Here is a 17,738-nt window from a genome sequence, read left to right as displayed (position 1 = left end):
AGTGAGATCCCAGTGGAAAGAACGAGCTATCAAAGAAGGAGGTACCTTTCTCTGAAGGGAGGAGAGAACTTCCACTTTGACTATGGCCTTGTCTAAATAAGATCAAAGTCGGTGAACTCAAAAGGCTTCCATAGCCTTGGCAACTCACGACAAGAGCCTAGGGTGATTACTGACACCATAAACAAGAGTGTCAATTTGTTAAGTCAACAACAGGAGTCACTGTGCACTTACTCCTCATGTAGGATCTCTGTCCTTAATGTGTTGTTCAATGTGAATTAATGCTATAACTAGTACTGAAACAGTATTTTACACTTTATGTTCTGTGTGGGTGCAAACTGATGAAATCTTCACTTAATATATGCTAAACTGATCTTCTGTATATAAAGAGAATTGAAAATGAATCTTGATGTGAATGGAATGGGAGAGGGAGCGGGAAAGGGGAGGGTTGCAGGTAGGAGGGAAGTTATGGGGGGAAAAAAGCCATTGTAATCCATAAGCTGTACTTTGTAAATTTATATTTACTAAATAAAAGTTAAAAAAAAAAAAAGATAAGATGGGAGAGGTGTGGGTATGCATATAGTTAATGGGAAAAATCAAGTTGACAAGTTGACAAGAAGTTAAGGTTGCTGAGAGGGCTCACCCACAAGGCAGGAACATGAAAAAATGTCCACGTGATAACTAAGACATAAAATAATAATGATCTCTTACTTTCTGAACTATAACTTCATTTTAAAACCTCCGATTTTCACTCCATGTAATGTTATCTTCATTTTTAAAGAACAATTATGGAAGGGTTGGTGCCATGGTGTAGTGGGGAAAGCCACTGCCTAGAATGCCAGCAACCTATATGGATGCTGGTTCAAGTCATGGGTGTTCCACTTCTGATCCAGCTCCCTGCTAATGTGTCTGGGAAAGCAGAAGATGGCCCAAAATTTTGGGCCCTTGTGTCCATGTGGGAGACCCAGAAAATGTTCCAGGCTCCGGGCTTTTTACTGGCCCTGCTCTAACCACTGCAGCCATTTGGGGAGTGAACCAGCAGATGGAAGACCTCTCTTTTTCTCTGCCTCTACCTGTTTCAAATAAATAAATCTTAAAAATAAAATAAAATAAAATAAGCCAGTTGTACACCTACCTGTTGATAAAGGGCTAAGACCAGTTGTGTCAGGAAGCCTTTCCAGAAGTTTTCTTGGTATGACTGGTGTACTATGAAGGCATAATGATTCACATTTCCCAGTTCGTGTCCTAGCATTAATTGGAGATATTGCTAGAGGCTCGTGAGGCTCACTGCAGGGGCTTTTCTGTATATCATCTTTTATTGGCTTTAAGAAGTTCTCCACAGCCAGAGAACGGAGCTCCTCTACTGGCGATGAGGTTCTATCATCTCCATTTAACATTCTGGAATCTGGGGATACTGCATGTTGCCAAGGGGGAATTACTGGAGACTCAGGGGAGCTATAGTGATTATCATCATCATCTTCATCTTTCTCAGAGGCAACTAGTGGCAGCATCTGACTTTCACTTGCAGTTTGACTGCATCCTGTGGTTGACACTTGTGAAGAAATCTGAGAATTATCAATATTTTCCTTGGTATGTGCTGTAGTGGCAAGTGTATGTGGATTTACATCCATCTTTGGAGGCACTACAGGTGTGTCATCTGGGTTAACTGAAGAGCTAAAGTTCTCAGCAGATTTTGTAACTCCAGTTGGCTCAGTTTTAGGCAGTTTCTTGGAACGTTCACATTCTTCTTTGGATTGAAGCCATGCTTGAACTAGATGTCGACTTGGGGCACATTTGCAAGGCATAATCACAATTTTTTTATCTTCAACCATTTTATGGCTATTGCTTGACCCTTTATTGACAACCGGTTGGCCATTACGAAGGGGTGATGCTGGTCTTGGATTCTGAGTCATTGCTGAGAATGCTGTTTTCCACAGACGAAGTCCTTCCAAAGAAAAGTCTCCCTCAAACTCAGCCAGATCATTTGGAAGTCTAGTTTCGACCATGAGGACCCGTCCCCCGATCTCCCTGTAAACAACATATTTTAGAACAACTGTGTTTTCTCAAAGACAAGTTACCAAAATATGTAACTCCCTATCCTAGAGATTTTTCTAAGTCTCTCAAGAAAAGTCTTAAAAAAAAAAAAAAAGCCCCTTTCTTTCCACCCATCTACTACTTTAGACAGGAACAGTCTATCTTTAATCTCAGTATGTTCTTCCTCACAAATGTATGATCACTAAATGAATTTTCTTTGAAGATACCATCAACACCAAAGGAATAAGTTTTTTTATTTTGCTTTAGTGTTCTATCAAAATTTGTTTCAAGGAAATGACTTTTCCTCTAACTAATCTTAAGCAACTATACTATCACCACATATGGATAAAAACAATGGGGTAATTTATTAGTCACAGACTATATCACTGGTGTTATCTATAGCCTCTTCTTATACTCTCTAGCATTCATAGTAGTTTAGCAAAGCCAGTCAACTAAAAAAAAAAAATCCCAAACATTGAAAAAGAAATCACAAGCCTCTGAGACTTATGTGACGCCATTTAGCAAGCAAATATATATATATATATAAAAACTATATATATAAACTATAGTTATTTTCAAAGGAGAAGAAAAGGGAAAAGGCATAGAAAGCATACTAAATGAAACAATAGCTGAAAACTTCCCAGACCTTGAAAAAGATATGGATATCCAGAGGTTCAAAGGACCCCAAATATATTTGACTCAAAAAGGTCCTCTATGTAGCATACTACTATCAAACTACTAAAGGAAAAATGTTTTGAAAATTAATTGAGGCAGGCTTTAACAGTATTACAAGAAAATGTTACTAACGTGTGTATATATATATATATATTACATTATATATATATTTGTGGAATCACTAAATAAGAGTATGCTTTAATTTCCAGTAGTTGTAAATATTAAGTGAAACCTCTATCTTTCCCTAATCTATTGATGCTATATCTGCCTACTGCAACAACACAAAAATAAATCTACTTTTTCTTCTGTATATTCTTTTGTGGATATAAAAGTAGTTCTTAGTTTTTTCAATAACTTCTCTTAAAGCATGATCCCTCCAAAGCTCTGGCCATTCTCCAGGTAAAACTCAATTTACTGGATTTATATTTTCTGATTTGGAGTTGAAGAAAGAACACCACAGTTCCTTTCTTTATATGGAAAGATTTTGGTCTCTACCAATCAAACTCTAAAACCAGCATCCAGCACCTTCCCTGTACTCATTTCTTGGCCATGTGGAAAAGAGAAATACTGCTGTTGAAGGAAGTTTAGTACTCATACCATACAACCACACCCAATTCTAATCTAAGTGATACAGAGGTCATAATGAAATGAAGAATAAAAATTGATAAGGTACAGTGAATTCAGCTTTCTTGCATATTGCCAACAGGGTTGCTGTAACTCACTGAGAAAACTTTAACATATATCAAGAGCCTTAAATTTTTCAATATGGTACTGCTAAATGTCAATATATACATGCAGTATGGACTCTGCCTTACATGGTTCTTCGTAACTCTTTCCTACTTCTAGGGCTATACAAAGACAAAACTCCAAAAGATAAGAAATATTTTATGAAGAAGATACTGATCAATTAACCTTTATAAAAAAAGATTTATTTCATTTTTATTTGAAAGGCAGAGTTAGAGAGAGAGGTAGAGACACATAGAGAGAGGTCTTCCATCTGTTGGTTCATTCCCCAAATGGCTGCCAACAGCCAGAGCTGATCTGATCTGAAGCCAGGAGCCAGAAGCTTCTTCCCGGTTTCCTGTGTGGGTACAGGGGCCCAAGTTGGGTCATCTCCTGCTGCTTTCCCAGGTGCATTAGCAGGGAGCTGGACTGGAAGTGGAGCAGCCAGGACACGAACTGGTGCACATATGGGATGCCAGTGCTACTGGCCCAGGCTTTAACCTGCTGTGCCACAGCGCCGGCCCCAATCAATTTATCTTATAAGCATACTTCAAAATGTTCATGGAGGGGCCAGGTTAAACTGCTGCTTGCCATCCCATACTGGAGTGCCTGTTTAAGCCCCAGCCCCTCCACTTCCAATACCATTCCTTGTTCTTATGCCTGGAAAAGCAGTGGATGATAGCCCAAGTACCTGGATCCTTACCACCCATGTGAGAGATCTGGATGGAGTTCTGGTTCCTGGTTTCTTTGCAGTCTTTTTGGGGAGTGAACCACGGATGGAAGATAATTAATTTCCTCTCTGCTCTCCTTACAACGCCTTTCAAGCAAATAAATGTATCTTTAAAAATGTTCATGGAAAATGTATATTATGAAAAACTATGCATGGATTTCAAAAATTTTTGTAGGAAATAAGATTATCTTACAATTGAATTTTCCATTAACTTTTTGAAGTAGCCACATATTTTTGGCAAAACAGGAACCAATCTTTATCCAGTAATAAACAGGTGATAGAAATTTACTGAGTCATTAAAAGATCCTTCAAGAAACTTTTAAGTTGGAGAATGTTTATAATACTAATAAATTTGGATGTAATACTATGACTACAGTAAGATTAAGAATTCACAAAACCAACTAAAAATCAGACATTTAAAAAAACTAAGAAAACATACCAAAGTATTTTGGTGGCTATCACTAGGTAGAGAAATAACATGATTTTTTTTTTAAGATTTATTCACTTGAAAGTCAGAGTTACACAGAAAAGGAGAGGCAGAGAGAGAGAAAGATCTTTCATCCCCTGTTTCACTCCCCAGATGGCCACGACAGCCAGAGCTGCACCAATCCGAAGCCAGGAGCCAGAAGCTACTTCTGGGTCTCCCATGTGGGTGCAGGTGCCCAAGGACTTGGGCCATCTTCCACTGCTTTCCCAGGCCATAGCAGAGAGCTGGATCGGAAGTGCAGCAGCTGGGACTCAACCAGTGCCCATATGGGATGCTGGCACTGCAGGCAATGACTTTACTCGCTATGCCACAGCACTGGTCCCTAGTATGATTCTTAATTCTTTGATTTATGCTCCTAAATTTTCTATACTGAATATAAACTTTTTTTAAATTTAAAAACGTTGTTTTTCAAGAAAAATGAAAAGTTACACAAAGCTAATGATTACCCCATGATAAGTTTTGTAAATAAAAGTTTAAAAAGATATATAAGGCTGAAGTAGAAAAATGTTCAATTTAAAAATAAACCACAAGCACCGGTATTGTGGTATAGTAGGTTAAGCCTCCACCTGAGGCACCGGCATCCCGTATGGGTGCTGGTTTGACTCCCAGCTGTTCCTCTTCTGATTCAGCTCTCTGCTTGTAGGCTGGGAAAGTCGTGGGAGATGGCCCAAGTACTTGGGCCTATCCACCCACATAGGAGAGACCTGGCAGAAGTTGCTGGCCCTTGGCTTTGGATTGGCTTAGCTTCGGCCTTTGTGGCTATTTAGGGAGTGAAACAGTAGATGAAAGAATGCTCTATATGTCTGTCTCTCAGTAAATAAATCTTAAAAAAACAAATTGCTGACACTGGATTTAAAAAATAATAAACCATACAGGTGGGCATTTGGCACAGCAGTTAAATTGCTATTTGCCATGCCCACATCCCATACTGGAGTGCCTGGCTCAAGTCCCAGTTACTTTGCTTCTGATCTAGCTCCCTACAAATGTACAATTTGGAAAGCAGCAGATAAAGACTCAAGTACTTGGCTCCCTGCAACCTACATGGGAGATCTGGATTGAGTTCCGAGTTCCTGGCTTTGGCCTGCCCCAGTCATGGCTTTTGTGGGCGTCTGGTGAATAAATTAGTATATGGAAGATCTCTGTCAGTGTTTCTATCTTTACCTGCCTCTGCCTTTCAGATAAAAGCGAAAATAATTTTAAAAATATATAAACATCATAAGCACTACTAATAAAGGCAAAAGCCCCCCAAAATGGAAACTGATATCAAAGAATAGATATTCATATACTCTAGCAGTAAAATAAAGAGTCCCAGGGGGCAGGGCTGGCGTTATGGCACAGTGTTCCAACTGTTCCACTTGCTATCTAGCTTCCTGCCAACACACCTGGGAGTGCAGTGGAAGATGGCTCAACTACTTGAGCTCCTGAAACTCCTGAGGTTCCTAGTCCTGGCTCAGACTTGGCTGTTGCAGCCATTTGGCAAATGATCTAGTAGTAGATGGAAACTTCTGTGTTGCCTCACATTTCAAATAAATAATAAATCTTTTTTTTAAAGATTTATAATAAATCTTTTTTTTGAAGATTTATTTATTTGAAGGCAGAGTTACAGAGAAGCAGAGACAGAGGCAGAGGCAGAGAGAGGTCTTCCATCCGTGGGTTCACTCCCCAGATGGCTGTAACGGCTGGAGCTGTGCTGATCCAAAGCCAGGAGCTTCTTCTGGGTCTCCCAGGCAAGTGCAGGGAACTACGGACTTGGGCCATCTTCTACTGCTTTCCCAAGCCATAGCAGAGAGCTGGATAGGAAGTATACCAATTGGGACTCGAACCAGCGCCCATAAGGGATGTCAGCACTGCAGGTAGTAGCTTTACCTGCTATGCCACAGTGCCCACCCCAAAAATAAATCTTTTTTTAAAAAAAATATACCATATGGTTACTACGCAAAACAAAACCAAAACTGTGAATCTATCGTTTACTTTCGGTCATTAGAGGAAGGAACTGCTCTATTTCTGATGATCTTTTTTTACTCCTTCCTTAAATAGAATCCTATAGGAAATGCTAATCTGCTGAGTGAAAGTTTGGCATTTACTGTTTCTCTAAAAACACTTTTTTGAAATACTTTTCAGAATAGCTTTAGATTCTCAGAAAAATTAAAAGGAAGGTGTAGAGATTTCCCATATCTGTTTTTTGTCTCCACATATACACAGCCTCCCCATTATCACTATCCCTAATCAGAGCAGAACATATGCTACAACTCACAAACCCACATTGACACATTATGTCACAAAATTCATAGTTCACATCTGGATTCATTCTTGGCCTTGCACATTTTGAGAACTAGGGCAAGTGTTTAATGACATGTATCCACAGCATTTTTTTTTTAACTACTTTCAGGAACAATGTACCGCCAAAGGTCAGTTTATATATGCAGGGTGGCCTCTGCCTTTCTTGGCTCTTCATATCTTTTTCCATCATTTAAACCAAGCAGGGTCTGACTGAGCAGTCCCAGATCTTTTTTGCTTCACAATGGATGGTTAAAATAAACTACCTCTCAGAAGCTGGTTAAGCATATGGGATCACAACCCCAGGGATAGGGACAAACACCAGATTATAAATCTCCTGGATTAAGTATGTTCTTCAATTTAGCTCTTATCAGATAAGTCCTAATTCAGCGATGGAGGTTTGTACAGGTTACTCACCAGTTGCTGTGTATGTCTATCACTTCCCTGAAATATTTTTTTTCAAAGACTTATTTATCTGAAAGGCAGTTACAGGGAGAGAGGGAGGCAGGGAGGGAGAGAGAGAGATAGGTATCTTCTATCCACTGGTTTACTCCCCAAGTGGCCACAATGGCTGGAGCTGGGCAGATCTGAAGTCAGGAGCCAGAAGCTTCTTCAGAGTCTCCCACGTGGGTACAGGGGTTCAAGTACTTGGGCCATCCTCTACTGCCTTCCCAGGCACATTAGCAGAGAGCTGGGTCAGAAGTGGAGCAACCTGGGCTCAAACTTGTGCCCAAGCTTCACCTGCTACACCACAGTGCCAGCCCTGACCCTGAAAGATTCTTAAAAGAGAGCGGGCAGGCATTGTGGTGCAATGGGTCAGGTGGACTCTTGCCAATACTTGAATCTCATATCAGGGTGTCAGTTCCAGTTCTGCCTACTCTGCTTCTGATCTAGTTCCCTGACAATGTGCCTGGGCAGCAGTAGAGGATGTGCTTGAGTTCCTGACACCATGTGGGAGATCCAGACAGAATTCCTGGCTACTGGCTTCACCCAGCCCTGGATGTTGTAGGCATTTGGGGAGTGAACCAGCAAGCAGAAAACAAATCAATCACTCTCTCTGCTTCCCTCCCTCCTTCTGTCATTCTGACTTTCAAACAAACATTTTTCGAAAAAGAGAGATCCAGGGGCCAGTGTTGTAGCATAGCAAGTAAAGCTGCTGCCTTCGATGCCAGCATCCTCTATGGGTATCTGTTCACGTCCAGCTACCTGCTAACTAGAAAAAGCAGCGGAAGATGGCCCAAGTGTCTGGGCCCCTGACACTCACATGGGAGACCTGGAAGAAGTTCCTGGCTCTTGGCTTAAACTTGCCCAGCCCCAGCTATTGTGGCCATCTGGGGAATAAACCAGCAGATATCAAATTTCCTTCTCTCTGTCTCTCTTTGAAATAAATAAGTAAATCTTAAAAAGAGAGAGAAAGAGATGGAGAAGGGGAACTAAAGCCCATTTACATTGCTAATAACTATATATAACAAGCAATACAATATCACTGAAGATAATGAATACACATGAAAAAGTGGTTTATAATAGAAATAATCTTATTTTGAAAATTTAAGGGCAATAAAAACATTTACATGCTCAAACACTTTTTAAAAATTAAATTGTTTTCAAAATGTATACAAACTTAATATTTATTAAAAATTATTTTAAAGTGATCATTGTAATACCTTTAAAGTATTAAGGAGGCTGGTGTTGTAGTGCAGTGTGTTAAATAGTCTCATCTTCAACACCAGCATCCCACGTCAGAGTGCTGGTTCAAGTCCTGATTACTCTGCTTACAATCCAGCTTTATGTTAATACACCTGGAAAGGCAGAAGATACTGCCCAAGTACTTGGGCCCCTGCCACCCACGTGGGTAACCAGGATGGAGTTCCTGGATTCTGGCTTTGGCCTGGTCCAGACCTCACTATTGGTACCATTTGGGGAATGAATGGGCAGATAGAAGATCTCTCCCCCAACTCCCACCCCCGTTGCTATGTCTTTAAAAAAAGATTTTTTGAAAAAAGTTTTATGGCATCCTCTTAACTTTGCCTCATGTCAAAGTGAGCCTTTATAACTCTAATTCTTAAGCAGTAGATTCAAGTTCAATATTTATCAAAGTTAGTTAATCTCCCTAGATGCAATAGTCTGGGTAGCTTGTGAATTTTTTAAATTAAAAAATTAGATTCATGCTTATTTATTTGAGGGGCACAGAGACAACAGAGAGACCTTCCATCTGCTGGTTTATTCCCCAAATGCCCACAATGGCCCCTGGCTGGGTCTGAAGCTAGAAGCAGGAACCCAATCACAAGCCATCATTGCTGTCTTCTGGGTTTTGAATTAGCAGGAAGCTGGAGTCAGGAGTGAGCCAGGTGTCCAACCCTGGCACTCCAACATGGGCACAGGCATCTTAGCCAGCAGGACAAAAGCCATGCTGTGTTTTCTTAGTAAGTCTATAATTACGAATAGTTTTCACAATAGTATACTTACAAATACAGCATTAACAGACAAAAAACCTGCAACGAAGTAGCAAATTTGTAATATACAACTCTTCAGAATAACTCAAAGGGGGAAAAAAAATTTCATTACCTGGGCTTTTCTGGCACATCAGAAGGATTACTGCAGAATGGTTCCTGGTAAACAGTTTCTGAAAGGTCATGATCCAACAATGTTGCCACAATTTCTTCCCTACTTGGTGGGGACATAAGTGGTTTCAGAATGTGAGCAGTTCGAGGAGTGAAACTGCCATTTTTAGATTGTAAGGGAGAGCTGGTAGACCTTGGTGAACTATCAGGAGTTGGTGTCAACATATTGTTTCTTGAAACATACAATTCTAAATCTTCAGAAGCTGCATCTACAAGTTCACCATCGGGAGAGGAGAGTATTGTAGTAAAAGAGGTATTAACTGAGTCAATTGACTGTCCCATTTCTTTTCTGGTGTGACCTTGAATCCAGTCTGAATTGCTTGGCTGTGGGAGGTTAAGAAACACTTCTTTGCTTACCGAACTCCTATTCAATCTGGATTTTTCATTTAGACAGTCCTCTGCTTGCTGGACACAGAAAGAATCTATTATGGAATTGGACCGAGCTGTTAGGGGATGAAAGTTATTTTTCCACTGGCTGTGGCGAAGATTCTCATTGCTATCTATGGATGACTTTTCGAAAAGCTCAGGACTTAAAGTACCAGATCTAATCCATGAGGCTGAATCTGAAGAATGATGCTTGTTTTCATCACACTTTTGGTTATCATGACTTAAAAACTCATTTTTTTCTATAGTTTGTCCTGGAAAAAGATCCTGAACAGCATCACTTAAAAACTTCTGAGGCAAATTCTGATCAGCTGGAACAAACTGACTTCCAGAATAAAAGCTACAAAACCCTGCCTGACCAATTGTATTAATATCAAAATTATAACTATGTTCAGGAGACAAGCTATCTTCAAGTGAATAACAACTCTCAAAACCCGGATCTGAAAAAAAGACAGGACTATCATCTGAGAGGGAATTATCCAACTGGCTAGAGTTTTGTAAATTTAAAGAGTCTACTTTTAGAAGTTTGGAATTCTTCTCTTTAGGTTTTGTACTTCTGGGAGTTCGAGGTTTTCTTGGAGATGTTACTGATCGTGTCTGCTTATTTGCTTTATTGTGTTCAAAGGAACTAGAAATATTTTTGTTTGGTTGATGTTTGTTAGACAATGGATCTTGCATAATATTTGCATTTTGTGCTTTCTGCTGCCTTTTTTGTAACAGTTCTTTTAGAACTGCTAGTCCAGACTGTCCTTCGCCAAATGCTGAAGGTGTTGACACATTTTGATTTTTACACTGAGAAAGTGCTTTGGTTTGTGAAATTGCTTCTGAAAATGACCTTTGTTTTACTATTTCAGGCTTAAAATTTGTCATATCTAAAATAAAACCCCTTTGTTTCTGCTCCCATGCTATTTGTCTGATGGGACTTCTCAAGGAAGTTACAAAGCAATTATTAGGCATTTGGCTTTCCTCTGAAGTTGCATTTCCTACAGTACACGATTCACTGTGCTTGGATTGTTCTGCCATGCATACGATCTGCGGCTGACTGTCTTTGCAATGTGAAAAATTAGAAGAACATCCCTGATCCAGCTTTGATTCTAGGGAACTGCGATTTTCATTTAACTTTCCAACAGATGACAAATAGTTTTTTTGTATACTTGCATTCTCTTCTGTCTTTGGAGACATTATACCTGAAGATATCTGTGTATTCTGTGCTACCTGAGATAAATGTTTGGAAAGGTCGAATATATTTTTTTGAATCAACGTTGATTCTTTCAGAGAAAACATAGCACTCTGATTATGAGACCTTTGAGCATTAATTTTTGAGATTCCAGATCCTACAGAACTACATACAACTGATGAATGCAGATCATCTCGAGAACTGGGGAATGTTTGCATATCCACAGATTTTTTGCTTTCTAAAAAAGAAGAAAAGCAGCCAGATAACTTCTGTTGTGCATTAATTCCAGTTGGTAGAGGAACAGAAAGAGGATGCTCTATAACAGAGCCTGTGAGTGACACATCTTTCTGTTTAAAAAGTAGTTGAGAGCCTCCAGGACTGTTCGTGAGCTCAGCCACATTCTGGTGTTTCAGCACAAACTTAACTTCAGCACCAGACTGAGATTTTATTTTTTCATCCTTAAGTGTTATATGCTTTTTTGATGTACCTTTTTCATTTGTCTTTTGTTTCTGTCTTGCTCTTGGTTTCTTTTTTCCATTATCTACCAGTTTGTTTGTCTGATTTCGTTTGTTCCTTTTCTTAGTAACTATAGAGGGATTAACAAGCTTTGCCTTTGATTTCTTAGCTTGCGCTCTTGCCCGACTATTTTTTCCTATACGAGAATTAACAGTCTTACTATTGTATGCATTAGGACCCTTAAAAAGTGTTGCTTCTTTTTCTGCAGCAGCCATGATTTCTTCAGCTCTTGGGTCAGTGGGAGACCAGCAGCGAGGTGGAGAAGAATTTATGGGACTTGTGCTTCTCTCAGAAAGAAAACCTAGTTTAGACATAACATCACTATAATTCAAGTCACAGTCTTCGGTTTCAGCATGGTAAGATGGTGAGGGAGGAGAAAGAATAGCATGCGACCGTTTTTTCCTGAAAGACAAAGTTCTTTTAATATTTTCACTATTTGTTCTTTGCTGCTTACCAGTTTTTTTCTTAGCAGACTTATGTTTTGACTTTCTTCTGTGACTTTTCTTTGGTGTTAGTGGGTAAATGGGGTATTTGGTTGCAGGGGAGTCAGGAACTTTTGGCCAAAAATCCTTCAAAGGTGCAAGCTTTTTATATAGTTCCATTTTTTCTTCTGTTAATATGACTTGTTTTTCTTTAGAGTCTACTTTTCCTAGCTTTACAAGCATATTTTTTCTCCCTCTAAATCTATTAATGATAATATACTTTATGATGACAGGGGGAAGCTTTTTAGACAGTTTTCTTCGTTTTCGAGATTTCAGAGTTCCATCTAAACTTTCTCCTATTTCCATGGGATGAGGTAGGCTAATTTTTGAGTTGTGTGTTACAAAACTTGACTCACTATCTTCAGTCTCATAATTTACTTTGCGTTTGGCTCTAAGTGTATATTTATTTCCATATAGTCCAAAGGACTGCTCAGTTTCCAAGTTCCCGTCTCCAAAGTGACAGTCTATAAAACCATCTGTAGGTATTTTATTTTCAAAAGCTCCACGAGTGGCTTTAATGAAATCAGTGGCCAATATATTATCCTTCTCAGGATTATTGTTATAAGGATTATTTTGTATACTATTTTGTATACAATTATCTTTTGTGGATCCAGTCCCACTACCTTTGGTAGAATTCTCCTGATGACTTGCAAGTTTCTTTTTATTCAATTTTAACCGAGATGGTTTATTTCCAGGTTGTAGTTTGTAAGTGACAGGAGACAGTTTCTGTGGCCTAGTGAGACAATTAGAAAGAACAACACTAGGGAAAAACATATAGTGTGCTGCTTGCTGGCTGAGGGTTGGCTTTTCTGTTTTATGTTCTTGAAATTCTTCATATCTGATTTTGAGTTTATTTAGTCCACTTTCATCAGCAATGCTATCAAGAGAATGTACCATAGTTTTATTCTCCCCTGAGCATGAAAGCAATTCACAATTTTCAGTTAATGATGAAGGGAATAAACTATTCAGAGCTGTGCTGTTTCCCTTTTCATTTCCTTCAGAAGATAATTTATTTTTTGAATGATTTAAGTCAGAAAAGTTGAAAGAGTTTTTGCCCAATGAGTTCTCATTAGTGTGACGGTTCATATGTATAAAAGGTGCATCCTTTTCAATCTTTCTAATGTTTGTATACTTTCTACTTGGTACTTGTCTTGTAACAGATGGAATATCTTCTTCATAATCAAAAATACTACTTTCACAGGAGGATACGGGGAGCACATCTTTTTTATTACTCTCTTTATGAGAATTTTCTGAATGGACAGTACTGCTTAAAGATCCAGGATATTTCATAGAATAAGTGCTTTCATTTGTAAAAGTGACTGAACTATCTAGACCTTTTTCTGTGTTGTTTGGCTGTGAAAGGTCTTCAATTAAATCTTCCTTGTTCAAAACATGGGAAGAAAGGGCACTTGTGTGTTTACACTGAAAGGTAATCTTAGCAGAAGATGGGGGTTCTAATGTAGCAGCATCTTTGTGAAAGATGGAGGGTTTTATTGATAGCTTGCTTGTTGCAATCACAGAAGAATGGGTTCTAGAATTTTCATTGTTCAATGGATTGTCTGGAATGGGGGAAAAAGTCATTTTATTACTACTCTCTTAATTTTTAAAACATTTTCCAATATCAAGATACCATCACCATAAAAGAAATTATTTGAAATTAAGTATGTGTTTTAAAATAGTTATCACAACAAAAAGGTCACATCTATCATTGAGATTATAACTCAACCTAAAGTACTGAATTAGTTATAATTGCTAGTCATTAGTCATCATTTTAAACACATATGCTCTTGGGAGAAAATTAGGGGAAAATACTGTCAGTTAAAATTTTTTATAAAATAAGCTTTTTAGGATTACCATTTCAAACAAACTGAGTGTATTTCCTACAGTTTGTTGTTGAAATATTAACATTATAAACTGATTAAAGTTTATGAAACTTGAAATCAATGATTAGTGTTATATCTTCTTACAAATGAGAAAGCATCACGTTTCTACATTCATCCAAAAGAAAAAATGATAAAGCAAAATGTAACAGTGTTGCTATAATCTCTCTTATATAGGAAGTGTGATTATAGTCTCAAAATAAAATATCTTTTTAGCTCTGAAATAACCAAATGCTCACAGTAGACTTATTTACTCACCACTATTTTCATCTGCAGTTCCATCTAACTGAGGTATAGAAAGACTGGCTAGAAGCAAACTGTTATCACTCCATTCCATTTCTTCTTCAGAAGAGGAATCATCCTCTTCAGTTGAACTTCTGTGGTTATTTCTGCACAGTGATCTAGAGAATAGTGAGAGTCACTGATATAATCATTAGAAAAGAGCATCTCAAATGTAAATAATTTGTGTAGTTTGACTCTACAATAGTATAACAAAAAAAACTAAAACTTGTAACTTCAAAAAAAGTGCATTTACTTTATTAAAATGTTCATAGTATATGTAAATAGTTATAATAAATACAATCCTTTCCTATGAGCTAGAAGACAGCAAAACACATGCATTTGCTGCTCCCCAATGTCCTGGGTTATCAGATCTAATCACGTTCTTCCTTATATTCTCTTCATCTTATGCTCAAATATACAAATAGAATGGCGATTTCTCAAAAGGTGGCATCCTGCTATATTTTAAAAATATATAACCATTATATTCAGACTTTAAATAGAAACTATAAGATGATGAGGGAAGGGACACACAGGTTATGATTAGTAAGAAAATGACAGGTATCAGAGAGGAGCTAGGTTACAGGTATTGAGGTATTCTCGTAGGGGCTATAATGTAGGGTTACTGAGGAATTCAAATAGCCTGTGAAGTCCAAATAGTCTCTTTTAAGTTTCATCTCATATTGATACTAACCTGATACTTCCCCTTTCATCTAATTGGGCACACTTTTATCCACACTCAATTGTTTTCTTTCTCTGGTCTCAAAAGTTTAAAAATAATACCTATTATATGCAGAATGGTTTCCTTTAATAAAGCCTTTCTTTCAAAAGTCATAAAATAACTGTCCTAAGAGAAGAAAGAGACATTGGAGATCATCTAGTCCAACTTTTTCTTTTTTTGACAGGCAGAGTTAGTGAGAGAGAGAGACAGAGAGAAAGGTCTTCCTTTTCCGTTAGTTCACACCAAAATGGCTACTGTGGCTGGCACTGCGCCAATCTGAAGCCAGGAGCTAGGTGCTTCCTCCTGGTCTCCCATGCAGGTGCAGGGCCCAAGCACTTGGGCCATCCTCCACTGCCTTCCCGGGCCACAGCAGAGAGTTGGACTGGAAGAGGAGCAACCGGGACAGAATCTGGCACCCCAACCGGGACTAGAACCCAGAGTGCCAGTGCTACAGGTGGAGGATTAGCCAAGTGAGCTGTGGTGCCAGCCTGACTTCATTTCTGAAACAGTTGGTAGCTGGCTGTCCTTTTCATAATGCAGAGTGAGAACTCTCCCTACCACGTTTGATAAATGTTGTCCAGGTTCCATTGGGAAGAATGTGTCATCCAAAATCCCTGTTAAATTTTAAAGATGTGGGCCAGAGCCGCGACTCACTTAGCTAATCCTCCGCCTGGCTTTCTCTCTCTCTCTCACTGTCTAACTCTACCTGTAAAAAAAAAAAAAAAAAAAAAGAGGAAGTCAGAAAATTTCAAAAAACTGTTTAAACCATTTTCTTAAAGAGACTTCCTCTGCTGCCAAAGATCTTGAATAGCCTCAAGGTCAGTCACCTGGAAGCAATTCTCCACTTTGGGAAGAGAACCACCTTTTTCTAAACTTGCTTACATTTCTGTTTTAATGTCTTCTACAGAATTAGGTCATTTTGGTGTTTTAGGAGTTTTTGAAGAATTCTTGAACTTCTGATCTTGGTGTTGATGGTTTTGAATCTTTACAATTCTGAATTTATTTCTGTGCATTTTTGGCTGGCATATCTTGTATAGATTTCTGCATTGGAGCTTTTCAGTTTCCTCTTCATCAAAATTTTCCTCTTCTTCCTCCTCCTCGTCCTCTTCATCAGTAACAAGCTTTACTTTTTTCTTTGGTATCTTGCTGCCACCTCCAGGTACAGATCACTTTCTAGATATACTTCACAGTGTTACATATCCTCCTCCTCTTCATCTTCTGACTCAGCATCTTTCTCCATAGCTAAGTAATGCCCTCTAACATGCATAGGCAGGCCCTGAACCATACCTCAATCTTAAGACTACAGGTAGTGTTGTTTCTAAGCTCTCAAGGGAAATCATTGACTGTACAACCGTTTTCAAGTCGCCAATGCTACTTTAATTGGATTAGCTTCATAATTCATTACCTCTGCCTTCAACAATGTATATTTCTTCCTTTGTACCAGCAACTACACTGATCATTCTTAAAGATAACTGGTGCTCATTTTTTGCACTGTCAACTTTAAAGTGATCATCTTTGTCAACTTTTGGTTCACAACCAAAAAGACTTTTGGGGCCATGGTGGGGGTGGGAGATGTCATTTCCTGGTCTGTCAGCCCTTCCATGGGATCAGGACATGCACTTAGCTGGGAGATGTAGATAGATACCCACTGCTGCAAAAGACAGGCATGCAGGATATAATCACACCAGGGAAAAAGCCCCATTTTTAACGGACCAGCTTTTACTTCTGTATATAAGAAGATACCCTTGCTATCTCACAGGGTAATCTTTCCAGGGTTACTGGATCTAACTGTAAGTACTTATCTTTCTATGTTACACAAAATTCTATCTTTTCAATTATCACGTTTTTCCTGCCTTTGTCCCCTGTAGCCATATGGAATTAGTCTATGTTGTTTTGCCACATGATAACCTTTATAATAGATGAAGACATTTATCAATTGTACCATAATTCCTTTTTAATTAGCCCATTCTTTTCAAATGTTCTTCAAAAGTTAAGTGTTTACAGATCATCTAGTTTTCCTTCTTTTCTTTTACTTTCTTGATATTAAAAAAATTTTATTTATTCAAAAGGCAGAATGAGAGAGAGAAAGAGAGAGAGAGAGAGAGAGAGAGAGAGAGAGAGAGGTCTTTTATCTGCTGTTTCACTCCCCAGATGGTCTCAATGGCCAGGGCTAGGCCAAGCTGAAGTCAGGCACCAGGAGCTTCATCTGGGTCTTCCATGTTACAGGGGCCCAAGGACTCAGGCATTCCTCCACTGCTTTCTTAGGTACATTAACAGGGAGCTAGACCTGAGGTGGAATAGCTGGGAATCGAATCAGCTCTTATATGAGATGCTAGCATTGTAGGCAGCAGCTTAACCTATTACACTACAATGCAAACCCTTACTTTTCTCGATATTCTAAAACTATGGTACTCTGAGATAAGTGTAGCATCCAATATACACAGTAGAATGAATTCCTTCTTTTTAGAAACTATGCTTCTATTATTAAATCTGTCACTAAAATATCTTTATGAAATGTTAAGTTTGTTAAACTGGTCATGACTTTCACAGACTTGGTACAGCCAATTAACATGTAAGCATAAATTAAATCATAGGTTAAAACCATGCCTATTTTTATAGTAGAGACTATGTTACAGAGATGACTATAACATCACATCTGGAGATTTTCATACCTTGATGTATTAAGTAGAAAATAAATACTTATATACAAATGAATACTGAATTTATGGATACCATTTTTCACTTTTCAAATAAT

General features: G+C 38.5%; 1 protein-coding gene across 8 annotated transcripts in view; it reads right to left on the bottom strand.

Annotated features, from left to right (window-relative positions):
* REV3L (REV3 like, DNA directed polymerase zeta catalytic subunit) overlaps window positions 1-17,738 on the bottom strand; it is a 190,476-nt gene that overhangs the window by 73,928 nt on the left and 98,810 nt on the right. For all 8 annotated transcript variants that reach the window (XR_011388583.1, XR_011388582.1, XR_007923204.2 and 5 more), the window contains 3 exons: window positions 14,242-14,384; window positions 9,489-13,662; window positions 1,133-2,025 (listed from right to left, as the gene is read on the bottom strand). Coding sequence is in view for 5 of the 8 variants with exons in the window: in XM_051855405.2 (XP_051711365.1) it covers window positions 1,133-2,025; window positions 9,489-13,662; window positions 14,242-14,384 (5,210 nt within the window). In the remaining 3 variants the exon portion in view is untranslated. The remainder of the gene's footprint in view (window positions 1-1,132; window positions 2,026-9,488; window positions 13,663-14,241; window positions 14,385-17,738) is intronic.

Source organism: Oryctolagus cuniculus, chromosome 5 (assembly GCF_964237555.1).
Source record: "Oryctolagus cuniculus chromosome 5, mOryCun1.1, whole genome shotgun sequence".
Taxonomy (NCBI): domain Eukaryota; kingdom Metazoa; phylum Chordata; class Mammalia; order Lagomorpha; family Leporidae; genus Oryctolagus; species Oryctolagus cuniculus.
This window is presented reverse-complemented; position numbering and strand designations above follow the sequence as displayed.